The following is an 18,909-nucleotide window of genomic DNA, read 5'->3' as shown; positions in this document are numbered from 1 at the left end:
ATGGTAAGAGCAAATGACAAAGTCTACTTTGTGAACACTCTTCTGATGTCTTGTTGTTTGTCATATTTTCTCAGTGTTTTAGGCTCGATAGTGACTTTTTATTGCCGAGCCGTTCAGAATAGACAGAGTAGACTCTGGGCACGTTCCATTCAACCAAAAATTTCGGTTTGAATTACCGAAATTTTCGTATGCGGAATGGAGCGGTATTTTCCACCAGGCTGGACCGATCTCGCTTTGTTCCCACTTGGCAACATTTCCCGCCAATATTTACTCGACAAAATGCTGAAGAATGATGAAGTGGCTGTTTTATGTGCAGTAAGCTGCTTGATGCGAAGAAATTTAACATGCATTCACGACTATTTTAAGTTAACTCTTCCGAGATATTTACCTGACCGACTCAAGAATTATGTTCGTAAAATAATAAACTTGCGAACTTTTCTTGCGGGAGATTATGCAAACTTAGCAAATGCCCACGGGAAATTCGGAGCGACCAGTCCATAATTCTCCAGAAAAGCAGATCCCAAGGCTTTTGTGGAGGATAGGCAATCAATAAAAGGCTCGAACTGTGGCAGATCGTTTTGCATCCAGTGTAGTATCGACTCGCCGCCATCTTGGAGCTTTCAGACACGACGAGAGGAACTGGGGCATATTCATACCGGGTAGAAATGTCAAATGGGACAGAAAATTTCCGGAATTTCCAAATTTCCTGAAAAAAGGACGACCTCAAGAAGTTGACCGAAATTTTCGAAATGATCTTCCGGAAATTTTCTGTTCCATTTGATTTTGAACCGGAATTTTCGGACGTTTCGGTCGAATGGAACGCGCCCCTAAATTTTCGAAAACTTTTCCCGGAATTTTTACCGTTCTATTCAATTATTTCGGACCGGAAATCTGGGAATTTTTGGTCGAATGGAAAGCGCCCTTAGTGAACGCGGGTCACAGCACGTTCACTGCATGTGCGCGAGGTTACCAAGCGTCGGGGAGTACAACCCAACTACCGGTAATTGCAGGGAATTGGAGCATTTTTAACGCGCGTCCTTCAGTGTGTCTGAAAAAAAAAAGCAATATTTCTGTGCGAGTGGCCTGTCCTTTCTTCGATTCAGGAAGGTTTACTCAGCATTTCGAGGAAGCCACGTAATTTTTCAGAATATCGCCTGGTTTTACACCAGTGATGGATCGCATTGCAAAGTGCATGTACATTTCGAGGAGTTTGTATCACACAGCCGTTTCCAAACCTTGGCCGCAGAGCTTCAGAACGGAATTTCAAAGATTTTCACAGGTGAGGTATAATTTTTGAAACGCTCAGTCGATTAAAAGCGCATTTAGGGGTGTAAAAGAGTGTAGTATACGTATTACACTGCATAGTTTAGTTTGTTCGTTCCTGACAAGTTACGTTATGTAAGCCATTTCAAGTCATTCTTCATGGGGCTTGTGGTGAGAAATATTTCGCTTAGAGGAAAGTTTTGTTGCTAAATTTTGAAGAGAATTGGATAAATCAAGAAAGTGAATGAAAAGATAGAAAAGAGTTTGCCTTACGGTAGCCTGCTTTTAAGCCATCACATGGATTTGCACGTTGGCCGCTGGTGTTACGCAATACGTTTAGGTTTTGTGCTATTTGTGGGGTAAGCTTATTCAATGTAAAGATTCTGATGAAAGTTTAGGCTTAGGCAAAGAATCAAGCAGAACGTATTTTGGTACTTTGCATGAAGATTTTCCTTTATTTTAATAACAGAAACTTATAGTTTTTTCGTTTCTTGCTGTCGTGAATTGTGTTTTACATGTGGGCATTGTAATACCAGGCGTAGTCAATCGATAAAAATCGATATCGGAAATGAATCGATTTAATCGACATCAATCGATAGCAATCGCTGATTACTATCGATTGATATCGGCAATTGATAACAGTCAATAACTCAGAAAAATTTTTTATCGATTGCTATTGATTGGCAAAAATCGATAACAGTCAATAATAATCGATAGTACCTGTCTTTCAGAATGTCGATTGTTATCGTTTTAAAAAATAACGATTGACAATAACCACCCGACTATTCAAAGATGGCTTTGTTAGTGATTTGAATCAACAAAAGATCAATTTTACGGTGAATGTAGCTAGAAATACGATCAAGAGGACTCTTCTACTCCTTGTGCTTCACACGGCTAGGACTAACCAGTGTAAACTGACTTGCCTGGAAACTGTCATGACAATTAGCAGTAGAATAGTAAACTGATAATATAATGGCATATTTTGCAAATATTCTCAGACATTTTCAAAAATATTTGGAGATGTATCAAGAACACTGCAGCCTGCCTAAGTAAACAATCAATGTGTAGACAAGACCTAAAATTTTATATTTTTTTGGTGTATCATTAACACGTATTCCATGATTAAGATGATTTCTGCTGAACATTCAAGCAATAATGGCAAAAATAAAGTTACCAAAAAACCCTCATAGCATGGCAATATTTTTAATACCATCAATAAGAACTTATTTAGACTTAAGCTCTCAAGTTGACCCTGTGAGAGAAAATTGAATTTGAAGTCACCCATATTTTAATGAAAACGGACATTTCACATCAGTTCAGTATACAATAATGTTCGCTTTAAGCCCTCTTACAAGGTTTGACGCTAATTTTCTCAAGAATGCTTGAGAATTTGATCGCGGGGTCACTTACAGAAATGAATTAAAGTGAGATGTTTCAAGTAGCATTCAAAACGTTTCCGTGCTGTGAGCAGTTTTTTAGTAAATAATTTTTGCACTTATTGCTCGAACTTTTTTAGCAGAATCCGACTTAATTGCTTCCTGTTATTTGGAATAATGCATATTATTTTATTCCAAATTGCATTTGAAGTCATGTGACTAGTATAGTTTAAATTCATTTCTTTCGGTATTTATGGACAGACCACCTTTCTTTTGCAGTCTGTGGAGAAACCTGTTGTCTATAGCTTTACACCAAAAGGACCGTCTGATGGATTACTACACAGAGGAGCCTTTGGACTTTACTTTGCAGGAATTTTCATCTCTTTGTATGGTGTATACCTCATGATGAACGACAAGACAAAGAAATGTTCACATTGATTTTTCATCGACATCCTTGTCAATGTATGGTGGTGTTGCATTTCGCTGATAGTTATTTGTCATGTGTTGCTTCAAGTGTAGAGAAAAGGTTCTTCTTTCCAGAAATTATTCTGAATGCTTGCAAGTCAGATATCATCTAAGTCCAAGGAGTGCCACACTGTTTCTCCAAACTGTGTAACATGGTTGTTTTAGTTTGCTGTGGGACAAGCTGTTATGCCGTCGTGGAGAAATTTTACACATTTAATGCTACCACTTGGGGATAATTAAGAATTTTGCTCACGACTTTCACCAACAACCTGCAAGTGACACTACTTGGAACGCATCTGTACAAGTACCACCATTATGACAGTAGATGAAACATTTCTTGCTGTAGGAATAGTAAGCAAATATCATACTGTCGAAACTTGCCTTCATGCAGGTGTTCAATTTCTTCTGAGGTTACCATTGTGATAGGAACCATACAAGTAATAAGTATGATTGAGTAATTTGTTTCTCTTCACAACCAAGTCACTTTCTATCAAAGTATTGCATTCTTTGCTCAGAAATCTACTGCTAAATTATGAAATGGATACATCAGATGAGTTCACAACATCTTTTATTACTTTGAGGAAACTAACAGTAGCAGTATGATGTAGGCCAGGTGTTCCTCAAATTGAAGGAAGCCTTAAAACAATCTTAAGTAATAATAAACTGGAAATAAACATGAATGGTTGCGACTTGGAAATATTAAGAAAGGTTATTATGAAGTAAAAAATACGGCCAAATTGGCCAAACTTTTTTACTTTTACCACCTGATGTATTTCCTTTGACACTTCAACTCATTCTTGTGGTGTAAGGTTTGGCAAAGGTGTGTTTTTGTGTGGATGTTTGTGGGGGCAATGTTAAAACAATTTTGAAATTTTCAAGCTGCTTAATGCATGTTGTTCGTAAGAATTTTTCTGTGGTGATACTGTATGCATCTTCGCGAATTGTTTTGGAGTTGAACAGTGGATGTGGAAGAATTATAAAATGAAGACTTGTTCATTGGAATATATTAATTCATGAATCCAGGAGTTTGCCCACTTTAACGTAGAGAATGTCAGGTTGGCTGGTGAGGTAGGTAATTTATTAATGGTGTATTCCACTTACCAGGGTGAAATATAATTATTTATTATTATTCTGTTGTAACACTGGAATGTATATTATTGTGAACAATAAAAAAATCATTTTATTTACAATCAAGCTTGTGTCTCATTAACATCCTTGGGTGGTCTCCAAACATTGAACAATTAGAACATATGGTTTCTGCCATGTCTCCATGCATTTTACTAACTTTCAGCCTGCAAGCAGGCTTATGTTTGGGAAACACAACCAGATTGCTTTGCACTTGGATTCGCTCCTCTCTGCTTGCGCATGACTCAAAAGTGAGCTTGCTAGTTGGCTAAACTTACATAGACTGATTTGGCTAACATTTTGCCACAGTATTATAGTGACCAAAAAGGGGCTTAAGGGCCCATTAACTGATTCATGCAGGTGCTCGCGCGCATTGCTAAGGAGGTGAAATTTCACTTTCGGTTCCTTACGTCAGCCTGAGTGCGGAAAATAAAAACAACTCAAGAACTTGCAAATTCGCTTACATTTAAGATGTTTTTCTTTGTGTTTCACAAAATGCAAAGTAAAAAAGGACAAGCAAAGGCAAAATAAGAGAAAGAAAAACAAGAGCAATAGAAAGAGAAAAACTAACACCATGTGGCTTTGTTTGATCTTGCCGAAGTGTGCTGGTAGTGTAAACTGCGCACGCGCTGATAGGGTTACCTTCAATATATATCTGGTACACTTCCGGTTTCTTCAAATGCTAAAGGAAACGCTGTTTTACATTAAATCCAGCCTTTTTCGACAAATTTCGATTCAAACCAATGTTGGGAACATAGCTATGCATTGCTGTTTTGAAATCACGCTTTTTTCAGAAAATTACGAATTTTTCAATATGTTGAAATTCTCTCAAAATCTGACCTTTTAGAAATGAAACAAAATCTATGCATAGCATAATGAGGATTTAAGTTAAAATATTGACTCAATGAAAAAATCCCAATAAAGCAATTTGCCTGGGAACCTTTGCATTTTTTCAGTATTAGTCACATGACCAAGGGTGTGGCCTGATGACATCATCAATGGTACTACTGATCATGAAAAAGTTAAAACACATGAAATAACTCTGAACTAACTAAAAATGGTTACATGAGAGTAAATTTTCCTTAGCAATGGCTCGAAAAGATCAGTTAATGGGCCCTTAAGAGATTCAAAATATCTGACAACGAAGATTGTTTTCATTGTAAATCCCCCGATTCCTTGGAACATGCATTTCTGGAGTGTCCTGCTGGCCTAAACCTCTTTCAAGTTCTTGCATGGTTCAATAATGAGCAATAAAGTTAAGTTTACAATAATCTTCACCCCCCTCCCCCCCCCCATAACTCGGAAGTTTGGGATTTCAGTTGTCCAAACTAAAAAAATTTATTCTTGTGGAAGTCAGCACTATTTTTGTAATGGAAAGCTGAAAAATGTGAAAGTTAAATTAATTTAAACAGCCTTTTGTTCTAATAATCTTGTACTGTAATAATTGTAATCTTTAAGTTCGTTAGTGAAGGAAAATCCTTGTTGCCACCCAGTAAAGGTCACACTGACTCATTACTCCCATGCAATCAGTTGTGTGTGGCAAATTGCACCATTGTAACCTCAAATGAAACAACACAAGGTCTGAATTGTGTGGTAACAAGGGTGCGAACATGTTAGCCAAATCCAACTATTAGTTTGGCAATATAAAATGGACGCTGCCTTTTTAACTGGAGAGAGTAGAGAGTGAACACTACAATGTCCCTGTCCAGGGCTCGAACCCAGACTGCTTGATCTGGAGACGAGCGCATTAACCATGAGGCCACCGCATCTCCCACCTAGCGAGTCAATGGGACGAGAAAAATAAACCAAATAACAAGCTTTATTATTCAATAATACCACTACTGTACAACTCTGTCATAAATTACTAACGCGTTTTTACTGGAATGTGATAAACGATTGGTCACCAGTTGCCACTGTACAAGCAGTAACAAAAATGTTTTATTGTGAAAGGAATTTCTCTGTGCATTACCAAAAAACACATTCTCAATCATAGAATGGTGCATGAAATGTTCGAAATAGATGCAAATCTTCAGCACTGGTTATTAAAGCTAGACAGCATTTGAGCTAAATGATGTTAAAATCAGTGGCCACATTTGTTACTCAACTGACAATCTGGCAATTATTTCAGGTGTCCAGTACCCTTATTTAATTATCACTTTTAATTAATTTTAATCAATAGCAGATTTGCATGTTGTCATCATTTGACTTCAACTACCACAATTTCTTTCGATATTTCTTTATTATTTAAATTTTGAAACCCCACTGGGGTTTAAATAACAATTGCCTTCATTAGCATAAGAAACTGAAAAATTGGAGGATTCTGGTAGTTGTAGTCAAATGACGCCATCATGCAAATCGCCTATTTGTAAGAAGTTTAAATAAAGGATGTCGTTATCAATATCTGAATGCAGTTAACAAGAACTTAAGCTCATCTAAAAGTTGTTGTACTACCACCTAGTTCAATAAATAAATAACTTTATTAATGTGCCCAGCTTTTAGCTAACCTACACGTACAACTTAATAATGCATGTTAATGTAGCTGACAGGGTGTGGCTTTGCTCATAAACAAATTGCGAATACTGTGTCTTCTTTGAAATGAAAATACTGAAGAATGCACATTTGAATTCAAATTATGCATTAAGCAGCATTTTTGTTTTTAGTAAATGACAGAAAACCTGTCAATAAATAGTAAACAATATTTTAAATTTTCATTTTTTCATCAATGAATAAAAATAATAATTTACAGAAATATATTAAAAATAAATTTCTACCCTTCATGACCTCTTCCAAACACAACATTTTTACAGCATTTATTTTAAGGTACCTTTCTTGCAACTTCTTAATATAATTTAAGATAACCAATCAGTACAACAATGCGTCTAATGAAAGCTGTTGTCACACTATGTCGTAGATATAAGACTTGTCTGCCGACCAAGTTCCTCAAAACATTTCACTGTGTAGCTTGTTATACAAAGAGCAAAATTGTTACAAGACATTTTGCTGACAATAACAGAGGCAGCTAAACTAAAGGCTAAAGGCAGTTAATGTGGCACCACTGGGATTATGAAAAACATTTAATATGTTTACTAGATATCTTCAATAAGCAAGTTAGTTTTAATGGAGAAAATAATGAACAAGGGAACCAAGAAAATAATGAACAAGGGAACCAAACTCTTGTCAGTCATATGGAGAATATTACACAGCAGCACAAAGATAAGAATTTTATTTTTGAGTGCCTGTCATAAAAACAATATTTACGAACAAGCACAGTGGGCAAGTAAAATATTGTTTTAAATTTTAACATGAGAAAATAAAAACCAGATCTTCAGGCCACCATGTAATTTTCCTTTTATTATTTGGAAAAACTGATCCTTTGTGCAAACAACCGCAAAAAGGTGGGAAATAATATCACTAATGAGGACATGGAAAATATTCCACACAGGTCGTGAATGTAGTTTCATATGAATTTTACAAGTGGTGTAGTTTCCAGTAAAACAATTGTTCTTATATGATAAAACAAGGTGTCAGTACAGGGTACAAAAGAAAACAATTTTCTGGCTTCCCCTTTGGGCATGCTGTCACAGGACTATGATGTATTAGCCCAAACGTCATTGTCAACTAGCTGCAAAAATTCCATGTCTTACATTACTTTAATCTTTACTTTGAATTCTGCCAAGAAACTGCACTTAGCCTGTTGAGCAAGTGAGGGACAGAATCCACTGGACTGACTGCAAAATTTAGTAGCACCAGGGTATTGGACACAACTCTCTTTGCACCCACCTCAGTGCTGTATAAAGTGGACGTCCAGATTTAAAGAAAAGTGCAACTATAACAAGTAACTGTGTATTGCGCACTACATTGCATAGGTGATGTGATTAATCTGTCATGAAGCAGTTTGTCTTGCTTGCAACATTGATTTTTATACAATATTATTTCTGAAAATGCTAACACATGTGACTTGTCTCATGGTAGAGTTCTTCCAAATGTAGTTCCAGCTCTCCTCAATTTAATGATGGTATGTGTTTTCCCTGCCATTCTAACCATATTCCTGACCACTTGGTCTTCAGACAAGATACAATCTGTTGTTCTGCTATGTGACTGAAGTCCGATGGCTCTATTGAAGCAAGTACTTCTGTATACATAACCTTTGAGAACAATAACACAGAAGTAACACTTTAAGGATTCATGATTTCTCATGCATAATTTGTTTGTTAAATTACAGGCTGTTGATTAACTATGCATACTAGTTAATAAGCTGTTGAAAGTTTTTTTTTTTCCTGCACCCCTGGTACATGGTTTCATTGCTTCTTTAACTTTGCTTTCTCTGAAATGACTTGACTACATTCCATTTTCTCTCCCATATCAATGAAATTCCTGTTCCCATCACATTTTCTCTCCCATATCGATAGAATGCTAGTTCCTCTCACATTTTTTGTCCCTCCTGGCCAGTCACGAAATTATCTTTGCAGGTTGTCCCAGCAATTCTTCAGTACAGAAATCCATTTATAAATGTAACTTATTACAGCTGAATACAGAGAGCTTCTGTGTCCTGAGTCTATAATAAATATGGAGTACAGTTGGAGAAGGATAAGGGGTGAAAATGGGATTTGAGAGGAGATAAGAAGCCTTTCCTATTACCTCTTCAACTATGTAAGTATCATAGTCGCAAAATACAGAGGGCTGTGTTCAAAGCTACAGCCCTTTGCACAGACTGAAGGCCTATGAGGCTAGACAATCACTTTTGAAGAAAGTAACAATAATGTGTTTTCACTTGACTTCATGACAGCCATAATGGTGTGCCCAAACAATACAATAATTATTTCTCTCCTCTGGGATATGAGTTCTTCTTTTATACAAACATTCCTTATAGTTTGGGAACACCAAAATGACTAGACTGAATATCCTGAGACAACAAGGGCCATAAAATTATTATTGCAACCTTATCGCTTTTAATAATTATAACTACAATAATAATTATATTTAAGATAACATTATCGCTTACTTTTTTAGTCCCATCTTCCTCTCTTATGCCAAGTCCGTTGTAATGGAAAGCTTTAAATGGCTTAACCTCATCTGCAAATGAATCCTGCAGTAATATTCAAACATCTCACCGTTAACTTGTCCCAGTTAATGAATGTTCAGTGTACAGGCTTAAGACCACAAAGTCTAATTTTAACAGTTAAGTGGTTGGTTTAGCAAATTTTCTTCTGGAAGATTTGATGATCTCATACCTAGGAGATCTGTCAGTAATGTTAGCAGCTTTGTCATATTACTAAATTTTCTATGAATTAGCGATCTTTATTAGCTTGACTGATAACAAAACTCTTTTGTACAAATATATCAACACATTTAATGCTCCACCATACCTCCCCAGGAAAGAACTCTTTCAGAAAGTTCTGCAGAAGAATTATTCCCATAGAATCTTGATCTAGATGTTCCTTCATAAAGGATACACTAGAAATGGAAAAAAGCATAATGTTTGAAAATAAATAACATTATTATAATGACAAGGTAGTCTTGAGGTAAATCTGAGTGTTCTGATTGGTTCTTTCTTGGTCAGGATTTTGCCATACAGACCATAAGTCGTGTATTTTTGTTTTCAAGTCCCATATGCATACAATAAACTACTTTAACCTAGCTTGCTCAAGCCGAACTGAGGATTATTTGCCCTACATGTAGGTCAGTTCCACGACCTTGAGCCAATTATATCCTCTACAAAATAACGATGAGAAATGACCAAGTTCTGCATATGTTGGAGAACATGAGCCTCAGTGGCTATTTTTCTTATTTCATTATGGAATTGATCACTGGTGTTACATATTTGGCTTTAGCAGGTTTTGATACGATTGGCATCCAGAATCAATCTAGATAACTGTGAAATTTGAATGTAAAACAAATTAATTAATTTTTTGCCGGGCGCTGTCCTTGGTGTTGCCATTATCTTTACTTAAGCTCTCTAATGTTGCTCCTGGCACACGAAATGGACTTACTATTCTGGTTCAGAGAAAAGTCCAAGATCTTCTAAAACATTTCCAAGCTGATCACTTGCTATGAAGCCATTGTCTGTTCAAAAGCAAAGCAAACTGTATTTCTTTTCGGTGTTAATTAGGTTGTTTTGTAAATTGTTTGCCATTGGGATAAGATTTTAGGCCTTTATATACCACTCCTTGTTAACATCACACCACTTGACACCGACCAGTTTACTCGAGGCTGTTTTTCCTTATTATGAAATTACTATCGTTGTGTAAAATAGCTTGTACGATTATTTTATATTTTCTGGCTTGTAACCTGTATTCGGATTGTCTCACATTCTTGTTAATAAACTTGATCATTGCTGGCGACTCCCTCCACTATTTACTTGTTGTAATTTTGTCTCCTTTAATACAAATTAAGTAATGGAAATGCTTTCTATTCAGTTGAGCAAAGTGAAGGAGAATAGAAGGGAGTTTCCTTGATGTTTGTGTCACATCACAATTATTTTGAAATGCCGGGCTGGCTTAATTTTAATGATACAATTGCTACCTAAATCTTGAATCATGTTCAGTGATAGCCACATAACCTTGTACAGTGTAATTGGATTATCAAATTATCTGAATTCATGACTATTTTCGGCAATACCCTGTTGGTCGTGGGATTTAAAAACTCTCAGTCCCTTTTCTCTTTCACTTTCGGATCCTGTTAGGCTTCTTTCCTGAAATAAAAGATATCACAATTTTATTAAAAGCTGGATCATTGGATAATGCAATTCGAGAGTATTCATTGGCTTAGCCATCGTGCCCAGGTTATGTTCTACAAAATATGGTAAGCATACATGTGATTTTTGGGGGCATTATTGTTTTTATTTTAGTCTAGTTTTCTATATTTTGGAGGTGTTTTCAATAAAACAATTATTCCACTCACGCTTGCTGGATATGACATGATTATAGCCAACTTGGCACTACACACCTCATTGGCTATGCACCATCTCATATCCAATGTGCGCCCGTGGAATAATTGCTAAATAATACCATCATATAATAGTTTAAAGATTTGTTTACAATTTTAATAAATTGATATAACATATACTGAGGTTAGATGTCCTCATTCCTTCCTTACTCTTGTCATATTAATTATATATCCAAATTATCTTAGCAAAAAAGACCCACAGGTATTAGTGAAACCAAGAGGGATGGTTTGCTGGAGCATCATAAAAAGACAGTGTGACGGTGTGGCTGAATGATTTATAGGGCACTCTCAGTATATAGAATTGAAATCCTGTGGTCCCATGGTCAATGTCTTCCATTCCTTTAACTAGCTGGGGTTATTCTTAGAATAACTCCCACATCCTGCGATGAACTAGAATCCCATCCAGGCGGAGTAGAAATACTCCTAGTTGCTTCATACTACAGAAACTGGGATAAGCTCCGGCTCATATGCAGACTTTAACTAGTTGGTCAGTCACCATCAAAAAGAAAATTATAAAATAATCATTATCTATCTTACCTGAGAGAAAAATACTGTAAGATGGGTTTCACTGGCAAGAAGCCATATTGGAAACATAGGAGATTTTAGAAAGTTGCCTACCTGTTACAAATAAACAGAATCAATTATCGTGTGGTTAACTAACAGACACGCTAACTGTTAACATTTTTGAAAAGTTTGTTTGTTGCCCACAAAAAGATTATTTGCAGCTTAATCTCAAGCATATGAAATCAGTAATTCAGTATCAAAAGATAACAGTTCTAAAATTTACCGCTAACTATACATTAAATTTATGGCGATTTTTAATGGGACAAGATATACCAAGATGTTCTGTGCATACATTGTACATACAAGAAAAAAGAAGCCAGAATTCTCAGCTTACTTCACAGTATCTGTGAGCTTCTAAAAGTGTTAAAAATCCTATAGAAGACTGTTTAGGAATACCCCTGAGCTCTGCAAAACAAAATTTATACATATGTCATATCTACATGTATCTTGAGTTCTTAAGGTCCTAACCTTAGTACATTTAGTCCTGATTTTAATGTGTAATTGATCAAGTCCTGTTTTTGTCACAATGACAAAACACTGGCATAACAGCTGTCGAGACTGAATGCTACCATATTTTTCATAAATTTAAGAGGACTTTGATACATTCTAATGCATTTTTTTTTTAGTAGAAATGTAAATTATAAGCCCAAGGTTTTATCTAACTTTGAACTTGTTTCTATTCTTTGTCAAAAAAACTTTCATATTTCAGATTAACTTTCACATTTCAGGTATACAGTTAAACCCAGCTATTGCGTACTCTGAGGGGAAATGAAAAATAGTTCAAAATAGTGGGCGTTTGAAATAACCGATAGTAAATGACTAAAGGGCTAATCCAGGGGAAATGGTTTTGAGTTTGAAATAACAGGGAATTTGAAATAATTGAGTTCGAATCAGTGGGGGTCCAGCTGTATTTTTTAAGAATTTAGGTGTGAATACAGTGGAAGTGTAAACAAAAAATGAGGTACGTGTAAACTTAGGAGGGTGGCACCTGACTAGGTTTGACTCTAATGATTAGATGTACCTACCCAAACCTGAGAGTGTTTTTGATGAGTCCCACACATTTGAAACACTGTATCCAGTTAACATCAGGTTGATCAGAGTTTGACTGCAGAAAGAATTAACACTTACATTATTGAAGGTTAGGTAACAGTAAAAACAATGGCAGGAATTCATGCTCGGTCATGAAGAAAAACTGTGTATAACTATTATTTTGAAAGTTTTGATTGTGATAATTGTATCTAGGACAGAAAACTTTTTATTAAATATTTCCAACTTATAATACAGTATCATAGTTAGTTTCATACATAATAGCTGTGTATACATACATGTCCATACCTTCCATGCCCAAAATTTACATCCACTAGAGGTTCACCAACATCTTCCATCTCTAATTTGATCGTTTCTAAACCCTATCGACAAATAAATTAAAACAATATCTTTAAGTTGTAATACAAAATAATTCTTGACTGCTGGCTGCTGGTCTTTTCTCTTAGGGTCACTTAGACAAGTGTTAAACATAACATGACATAAAACCTTTATTTTAACACAATAAGAATTAAAGCTACAAAGCTTGTGGTGTCGTGTATACTACTGAATCAAAATATGTAAAGCCATCGCAAATACAAATTGGTGGTATGGCCGAGTAGGGAATGAGGCAAGATGAGAAAATATATTCTTCTTGTGCGTGCCATGTCCATGTCTCCTTCCATTCCCCTTTAGGCTAAAACATCTTGCCTCATAACCCCTGCTGAATTTTGAGAGAAAAACAGACTGCCACCAGTCAACATAATTTCTTTGAACTATAACGAGTTGAATTCATTTGGTAATTGCATTAACAATGATAACTATAATTATTACTAATTTAATAAAGCTCACTCTTAAATTACATTAAAATTTAACATGGGCCAAAGAATAATTTTGTATTTTAATATTCATTATTATATAATATTTAGGAGTTCAGCTTGAGGAGCAACTTAATTGAGAGCAGCGGTACATGTTCCTGTACGTTTACTCGACTGTTGTTGCTGCTACTGTAATACATCAAGACAAGGTATTAATTACAACTTACTGTACCTTGGTTAATAATATTGAATAGAGAAATAAGAGAACACCAAACCGTCCTTCTAACATGGCTATATTCTTGTTAATAACTTGATTGACATCTTCAGGAGTACAACACTGAACCTCACTGTGAATACAAAATAAAAGTCACTTTAAGAACATAGAAAACTACAATGTACTGTACTTCTAGTAATTTGTCTTTTCAGAACTTTATAATCATTTGTAACTTCATCCATTGGATATAAAGTGCACTACACACATGTTTTGAAGGGAAGTTCCCATTTTTCATAGGCAGAGTTCGTATTTAACATGTATAAAGGCAGCAAGTAAACCTTATTAAAAAAATCCTATCAATGAACACATTTAATTTTCATGGGGCTAAATGTAATTTATGCAAAGTTAACCTTGAGTCAACGCTGGCAAGTGGTTTTTTGTCTCGTGTGGCTTAGGGTGGTCCCAAGCCTTTAGCAGGGGCTCCCTGTGACCTTTGCTTGCATTTGTTTACTTGCAATCTTTCGCAAAGGCTGTTTTGCTTGCAATTTCACTCACTGGCTGTTTGCTTGCTATCTTTCACCCAGCCCACCCTTCCCTCTCTTCATTTGGGCACGGTAAGTATTGGTTGGTAAGTATTCCACTGAGCGGTTCAGTGTGACGGTGCCTGGTGGTGGCTGCTTGCAGGGTTTGCATGGATACCTCCTGTGCTAGAGCATTGCCTGGCTCCACTAGCTTTAAGGCACCAGCACCCAAGCTCATCTATTGACGATGAGTTGAATTATTAAAATCCATGGGAGTGAAATTAACTTGTAAGATGCTAACTGATCATCTGATGTACTGCTACAATTCATTACATTGAGATAAAAATAATTGTTAAGTTGCAACGTACCAAAGTTTTGAATGAAACATTTCGCTAGACAGTGAAGTAAGCTCTTGACCACAGACTGACTTGTGATAATCAGGAGAACTTGAATCTAGGACAAAAAGACACATTGGTCATTAATCAGTATTCCTTCAACATGTGATAATACAATGCATTACTGACAGCAACAGAACTTCATATGAAAATGCACGTAACTACCTGCTTTAAATGAATAATTTGCCCTTTTAGAGAATCAAAGCTGAACTGAGGTAAGTACTATAATGGCCACTGGGCAAAAAAAAGTCTGCACATCTGTAAACATGTGAGGGCCAACTTATTCGACTTGTGCACAGCACGTGCAAGTGCAAAATACTGTCAAATATATTTAGAAAACAGTCCTAAGAAAATATGCGTGCTGATTGGTTCAAAATTGTGTTTCTATAACTCAATAGAAACACAGAACTAGCACGAGCTGTTGACATGATGGCGCGAGTAAAGAGAATTTACATTTTGATAATCGATGTTAACAAGTTGCTTTCCTTTTTTTGTCATGGTGTTTTCTAAAACAAATAGAAAACATGTTCTCTGTGTTTCTGTCGAGTTATAGAAATACTCGTGAAAGTTTGGGAGAACTCAAAAAAGCTTTGGAAACATTCATCTACAGCTTGTGTTCCCACAGCATTTCTCATTCTCCCAAACTTCCACTCGCGTTTCTATAACTCGACAGAAACACGGTACATGTTTTCTATTTCTTAAATAACAGGTACTTCAAAAATGTAAATAAACATTTGAACAGCATTCTGGCAATTGATGTAATTACATGAAATAGTCAGAGAGTCAAACTAGCTCAATCTACTATCTACTGATTAAATATCGCAAGTAGTGAGTAAACATACTGTGTGAAGTTGAATTTTCAAAAGATACTTGGTTACAAGTATAAAACACAATTTTATAGTTAGTGACAAGAACAGTTCTGGAGCATAAGTGGTTCAAATTTGTTGAGCATTCTGGAACTCTAGCAGAGTTCAGTGGAAACAGGCCAAACCTGGGCTGTTGGATGAAGCGTGTTCCTCTGTGTTTTCTGTGTCCGTTCTTTCAGCTGCCATGCATGACGTGAAGACTAAGTGATCCCTGAGAAACACCAGCGTAAATGTCTCAGATTTGACATTGCTAAGCATCTCACAAAGAGAGCAAACAAGAAATTGTCTTGCTTGCTCATCTGTTGAATTTAACAGAACCAGGTGCCATGTTATAGGATTTCTATTTAATCAAATAAAGTAATAATATTGTTAAAAAAAATTATTTTCCAAGAATTAACAATGTGCATCAGTCAGGGTGGTTTGGAATGTTGAAAGTAAGTTTCAGTTGCTTTGGTTTTACACATTGTTGTCCAATCGTGACTTGCTTGCACATGTTTTCCCATGCTTTGCAATGGCTACGCACATTTGTGCCAAGTTTTGACTTGTTCACTGGATTGTTTACAAGTGTCCTTTGTGATTGGTCAGAATGATTAACTTGGTTTGGTTTTACGACACTCAGTTAAAGACTGCTTTAAGATTGTGCAGTTCTAGAAAATATCCATTCTCCTCCAACAGAAGGGATTATAATTTCCTGGTGGTGGGTGGGAGGAGGTGGGGGGGGGGGGGAGGAGGCAGTGTCTGTAAGACCAAAAAATTTAAAGAAATGTATGAAGCTTAATTGAAATTTCCAGAGGGGTGGGAGATCTCAGAAAAAAATACTTCCGTGGGGGAGGTATGGATATTTTCTGGAACTACATATACACATTCAGAAATCTGGGGGATAACTGGTGACTTAGTGGATAAGAAGGAGTTCACTAGCCTCATAAATATTGCAGTGTTCAGCACAGCACTTCCCTAGCTTTTGTGGGTAACTTCTAAGACATAAAGCAGATAGGGAAATTGCTCTACTCCCTGTCGAATGAAGTACTAGTCTAATACGATAGCATGGTATTATTTGGCAATTTGGGAGGTACTTGGGTCATTTGTACCCATTACACGGTATCTAACTGAAATGAATATCCTTGAACTGAAAGACATTATATAGCATTCGACATTACACTTAAGCCAACCTGTTAATTGCCTCCAGTTATCAGGAGCTTGCGTTTCTTCTACAAATAGAATATTTTTTAAAATATATGCCTGAAAATTAAAGAAGGAATTGTATTACATGTACTTTCAGTCTTTCATACTGGATTATTTTGGAATGCAATGTGAATTGCCATAAAAGGAGTTGTTCTAATTTCATTACAAGGACTTACTTGATGAGTTTAAACCATCAAAAAATCTAACGAATATGTACCAACAGTATACTCAAAACTGGCTACCCTGCCAGACTCCTAGACTAGTCTTCTCTTACTCTTGTAATTCTGGCAATCATTTTCCTTGGCACTGATTTTATGTAAACTGTTTGCATTGAGTGATATATGTGATAGATGTACAAAATTAGAGGTAAGGGTTCTGTAGAATGCCTATTGATTTTTAATTTTTTCCATAAGGGCATGGTGGTTCGTAACACAGTCTGGATTTTCCTATCTCTGCCCACATGTCATGGTGACCCACACTCATTGAGTGTGTGGAAAAGATTAACAAGTTTAAAAGTGATTTGAGAGAGACGAAAAAAAAATTTCAAGTTATTTAATGGCTTAGGGTCAGTCCATATAGTGAAAAACTGTGACCGGGGTCTTGAAAATTCTACCTAATAGCCAAGGCCGCAGGCCAAGGGTAGAATTTTCAAGTACAGACCTCCCAGCCTGTAAATAACAAAAATGTATTAACCTGGACAGATGCTATAATAGCACAAGGTCCTCCTTGTTCCTGAATAAGAGCACTTGGTTCCTCCGTAGAAAAGATAAAACCTAAAGGTAACATCACAAGTAATCAGAACAAGAACAACATTATTGCCATCCAGAAGGGTAAATGTAACAACTTATCTTACAAGAGCTGAAAAAACCCCATTATATTGCTAACAATTCTTTTCTAACTAGCCGCCTGCCTCAAAGCTAGACTATACCTGCCAACTTTTTCATAATCACATGCATGAGATTTTTATCTTAGGGAGGCTTTGATTTTCAAAGAAGTCCTGATCATATCGGAAGATGTGTAGAGATACTGAAGAAGGAGTTTCAAACATTTCTTGGTCCCAGTCTCAGGATATGTTTCGTCAAACAAGACACAGTCACCAGAATTTTCCGTTGAAACTCAAAGACTTTGGTGAGTATACCTGGTCCATTATTCCTTTCTTTTTTCAGTTCAAGTCTACATATTTCTTGAAAATATGCAAGTTCAGGCTGTAATAGCTCAAATCTTTAAGTTGGGGGTGAGATTTTGGTCCGCAGGCATGAGTTGGCATGAGATTGAAGTTTATAACCCACAGGAGTGAGACTCAGGCCCAACACGTTAGTTGACAGTGGGGAAGAATGAAGGGACCAGGGGAAGGAGAAGGGTTTGGAGAGGAAAGAGACAGAAGAATTTGCTAAATATCATTGAAAACTACACTGCCAAAATATATATAAGTAAATCAGTGACGTCATGACATTATATTTATGCATGTTAAACATTGAATCCTGCATTTGGAAAGTGCTAGAGTCACTAACTACTATGACAGCTAACTGCACACTTGTTATTGGTCAATTTGATTCAATTATACGGTCTTTAAAACATATAAAATTTTTTGAGCTGAAGGTAATGTTGCTATTGGATTGTAAAAACCCTCCATGAAGTTAAATTGGTTCAAAGACAACAAACGGCCTTGTTAATAGGGCTCTGTAGCCTAAGTTCAAATATGCTCTCAGGTTGCACTGCCGGGTTGATTTGAAACCATAAGAAAAACTTACACCCCTGATACTTTCAATCAAAAAACTAACGCATAAAACGTAAGAATCCAGTATTTAAATTTCCCATTCAAATATATAAGAAATCAAAGTACTAACCAGCCACTTCATCACTTGAAACTCTATATAAACTTAAAGACTCTCGTTTTCTTAACGAAGAACTTTCGCGTATTAGGTGTCAATTTCATTTGCAGAATACCTCATTACCAATGTAAACTACTAGCCATTTTAAAACTTTACCTTGAGACCATCTTTCAAATATATCCTCCTTAACGTTTTCTCCCCATAAAAGACTCAAAATCTCGCCGACATTCTCAAAAGAAGAAACTCGACAAACGTTTTGTTCGTCCGCCATCTTTGAAATTGACCCAGAATGCATTTCAAAACGTGAAACGGATTCGAAG

At 36.2% G+C, this 18,909-nt stretch overlaps 1 protein-coding gene and 1 long non-coding RNA gene across 3 annotated transcripts; one reads left to right on the top strand and one right to left on the bottom strand.

The window, feature by feature from the left end:
* The first annotated feature begins 986 nt into the window (after positions 1 to 986).
* LOC145487692 (uncharacterized) lies at positions 987 to 4,294 on the top strand. The gene is made up of 2 exons (XR_014049444.1): positions 987 to 1,279; positions 2,919 to 4,294. It is a non-coding gene; the product is annotated as an uncharacterized LOC145487692 (long non-coding RNA).
* An 80-nt stretch (positions 4,295 to 4,374) lies between these two features.
* LOC145487684 (ubiquitin carboxyl-terminal hydrolase MINDY-3-like) lies at positions 4,375 to 18,884 on the bottom strand. 2 transcript variants are annotated; one of them, XM_081466504.1, is made up of 15 exons: positions 18,746 to 18,884; positions 17,451 to 17,530; positions 16,745 to 16,814; positions 15,701 to 15,874; positions 14,683 to 14,767; positions 13,812 to 13,926; positions 13,074 to 13,147; positions 12,764 to 12,843; positions 12,073 to 12,143; positions 11,712 to 11,792; positions 10,848 to 10,920; positions 10,220 to 10,292; positions 9,596 to 9,683; positions 9,232 to 9,315; positions 4,375 to 8,374 (listed from the first exon to the last, which is right to left on the bottom strand). In XM_081466504.1, the coding sequence occupies exons 1-15, from the start codon at positions 18,882 to 18,884 to the stop codon at positions 8,231 to 8,233; spliced, it is 1,431 nt and encodes a 476-aa protein (XP_081322630.1). In that variant the 3' UTR covers positions 4,375 to 8,230. The 2 variants fall into 2 exon arrangements, with proteins under 2 accessions (XP_081322630.1, XP_081322629.1); XM_081466503.1 differs by lacking the exons at positions 17,451 to 17,530; positions 18,746 to 18,884 and having other exon boundaries at positions 15,701 to 15,786; positions 16,745 to 17,425.
* Positions 18,885 to 18,909: the final 25 nt, after the last annotated feature.

This window comes from Orbicella franksi, chromosome 5 (assembly GCF_964199315.1).
Source record: "Orbicella franksi chromosome 5, jaOrbFran1.1, whole genome shotgun sequence".
In the NCBI taxonomy this organism is placed as follows: domain Eukaryota; kingdom Metazoa; phylum Cnidaria; class Anthozoa; order Scleractinia; family Merulinidae; genus Orbicella; species Orbicella franksi.
This window is presented reverse-complemented; position numbering and strand designations above follow the sequence as displayed.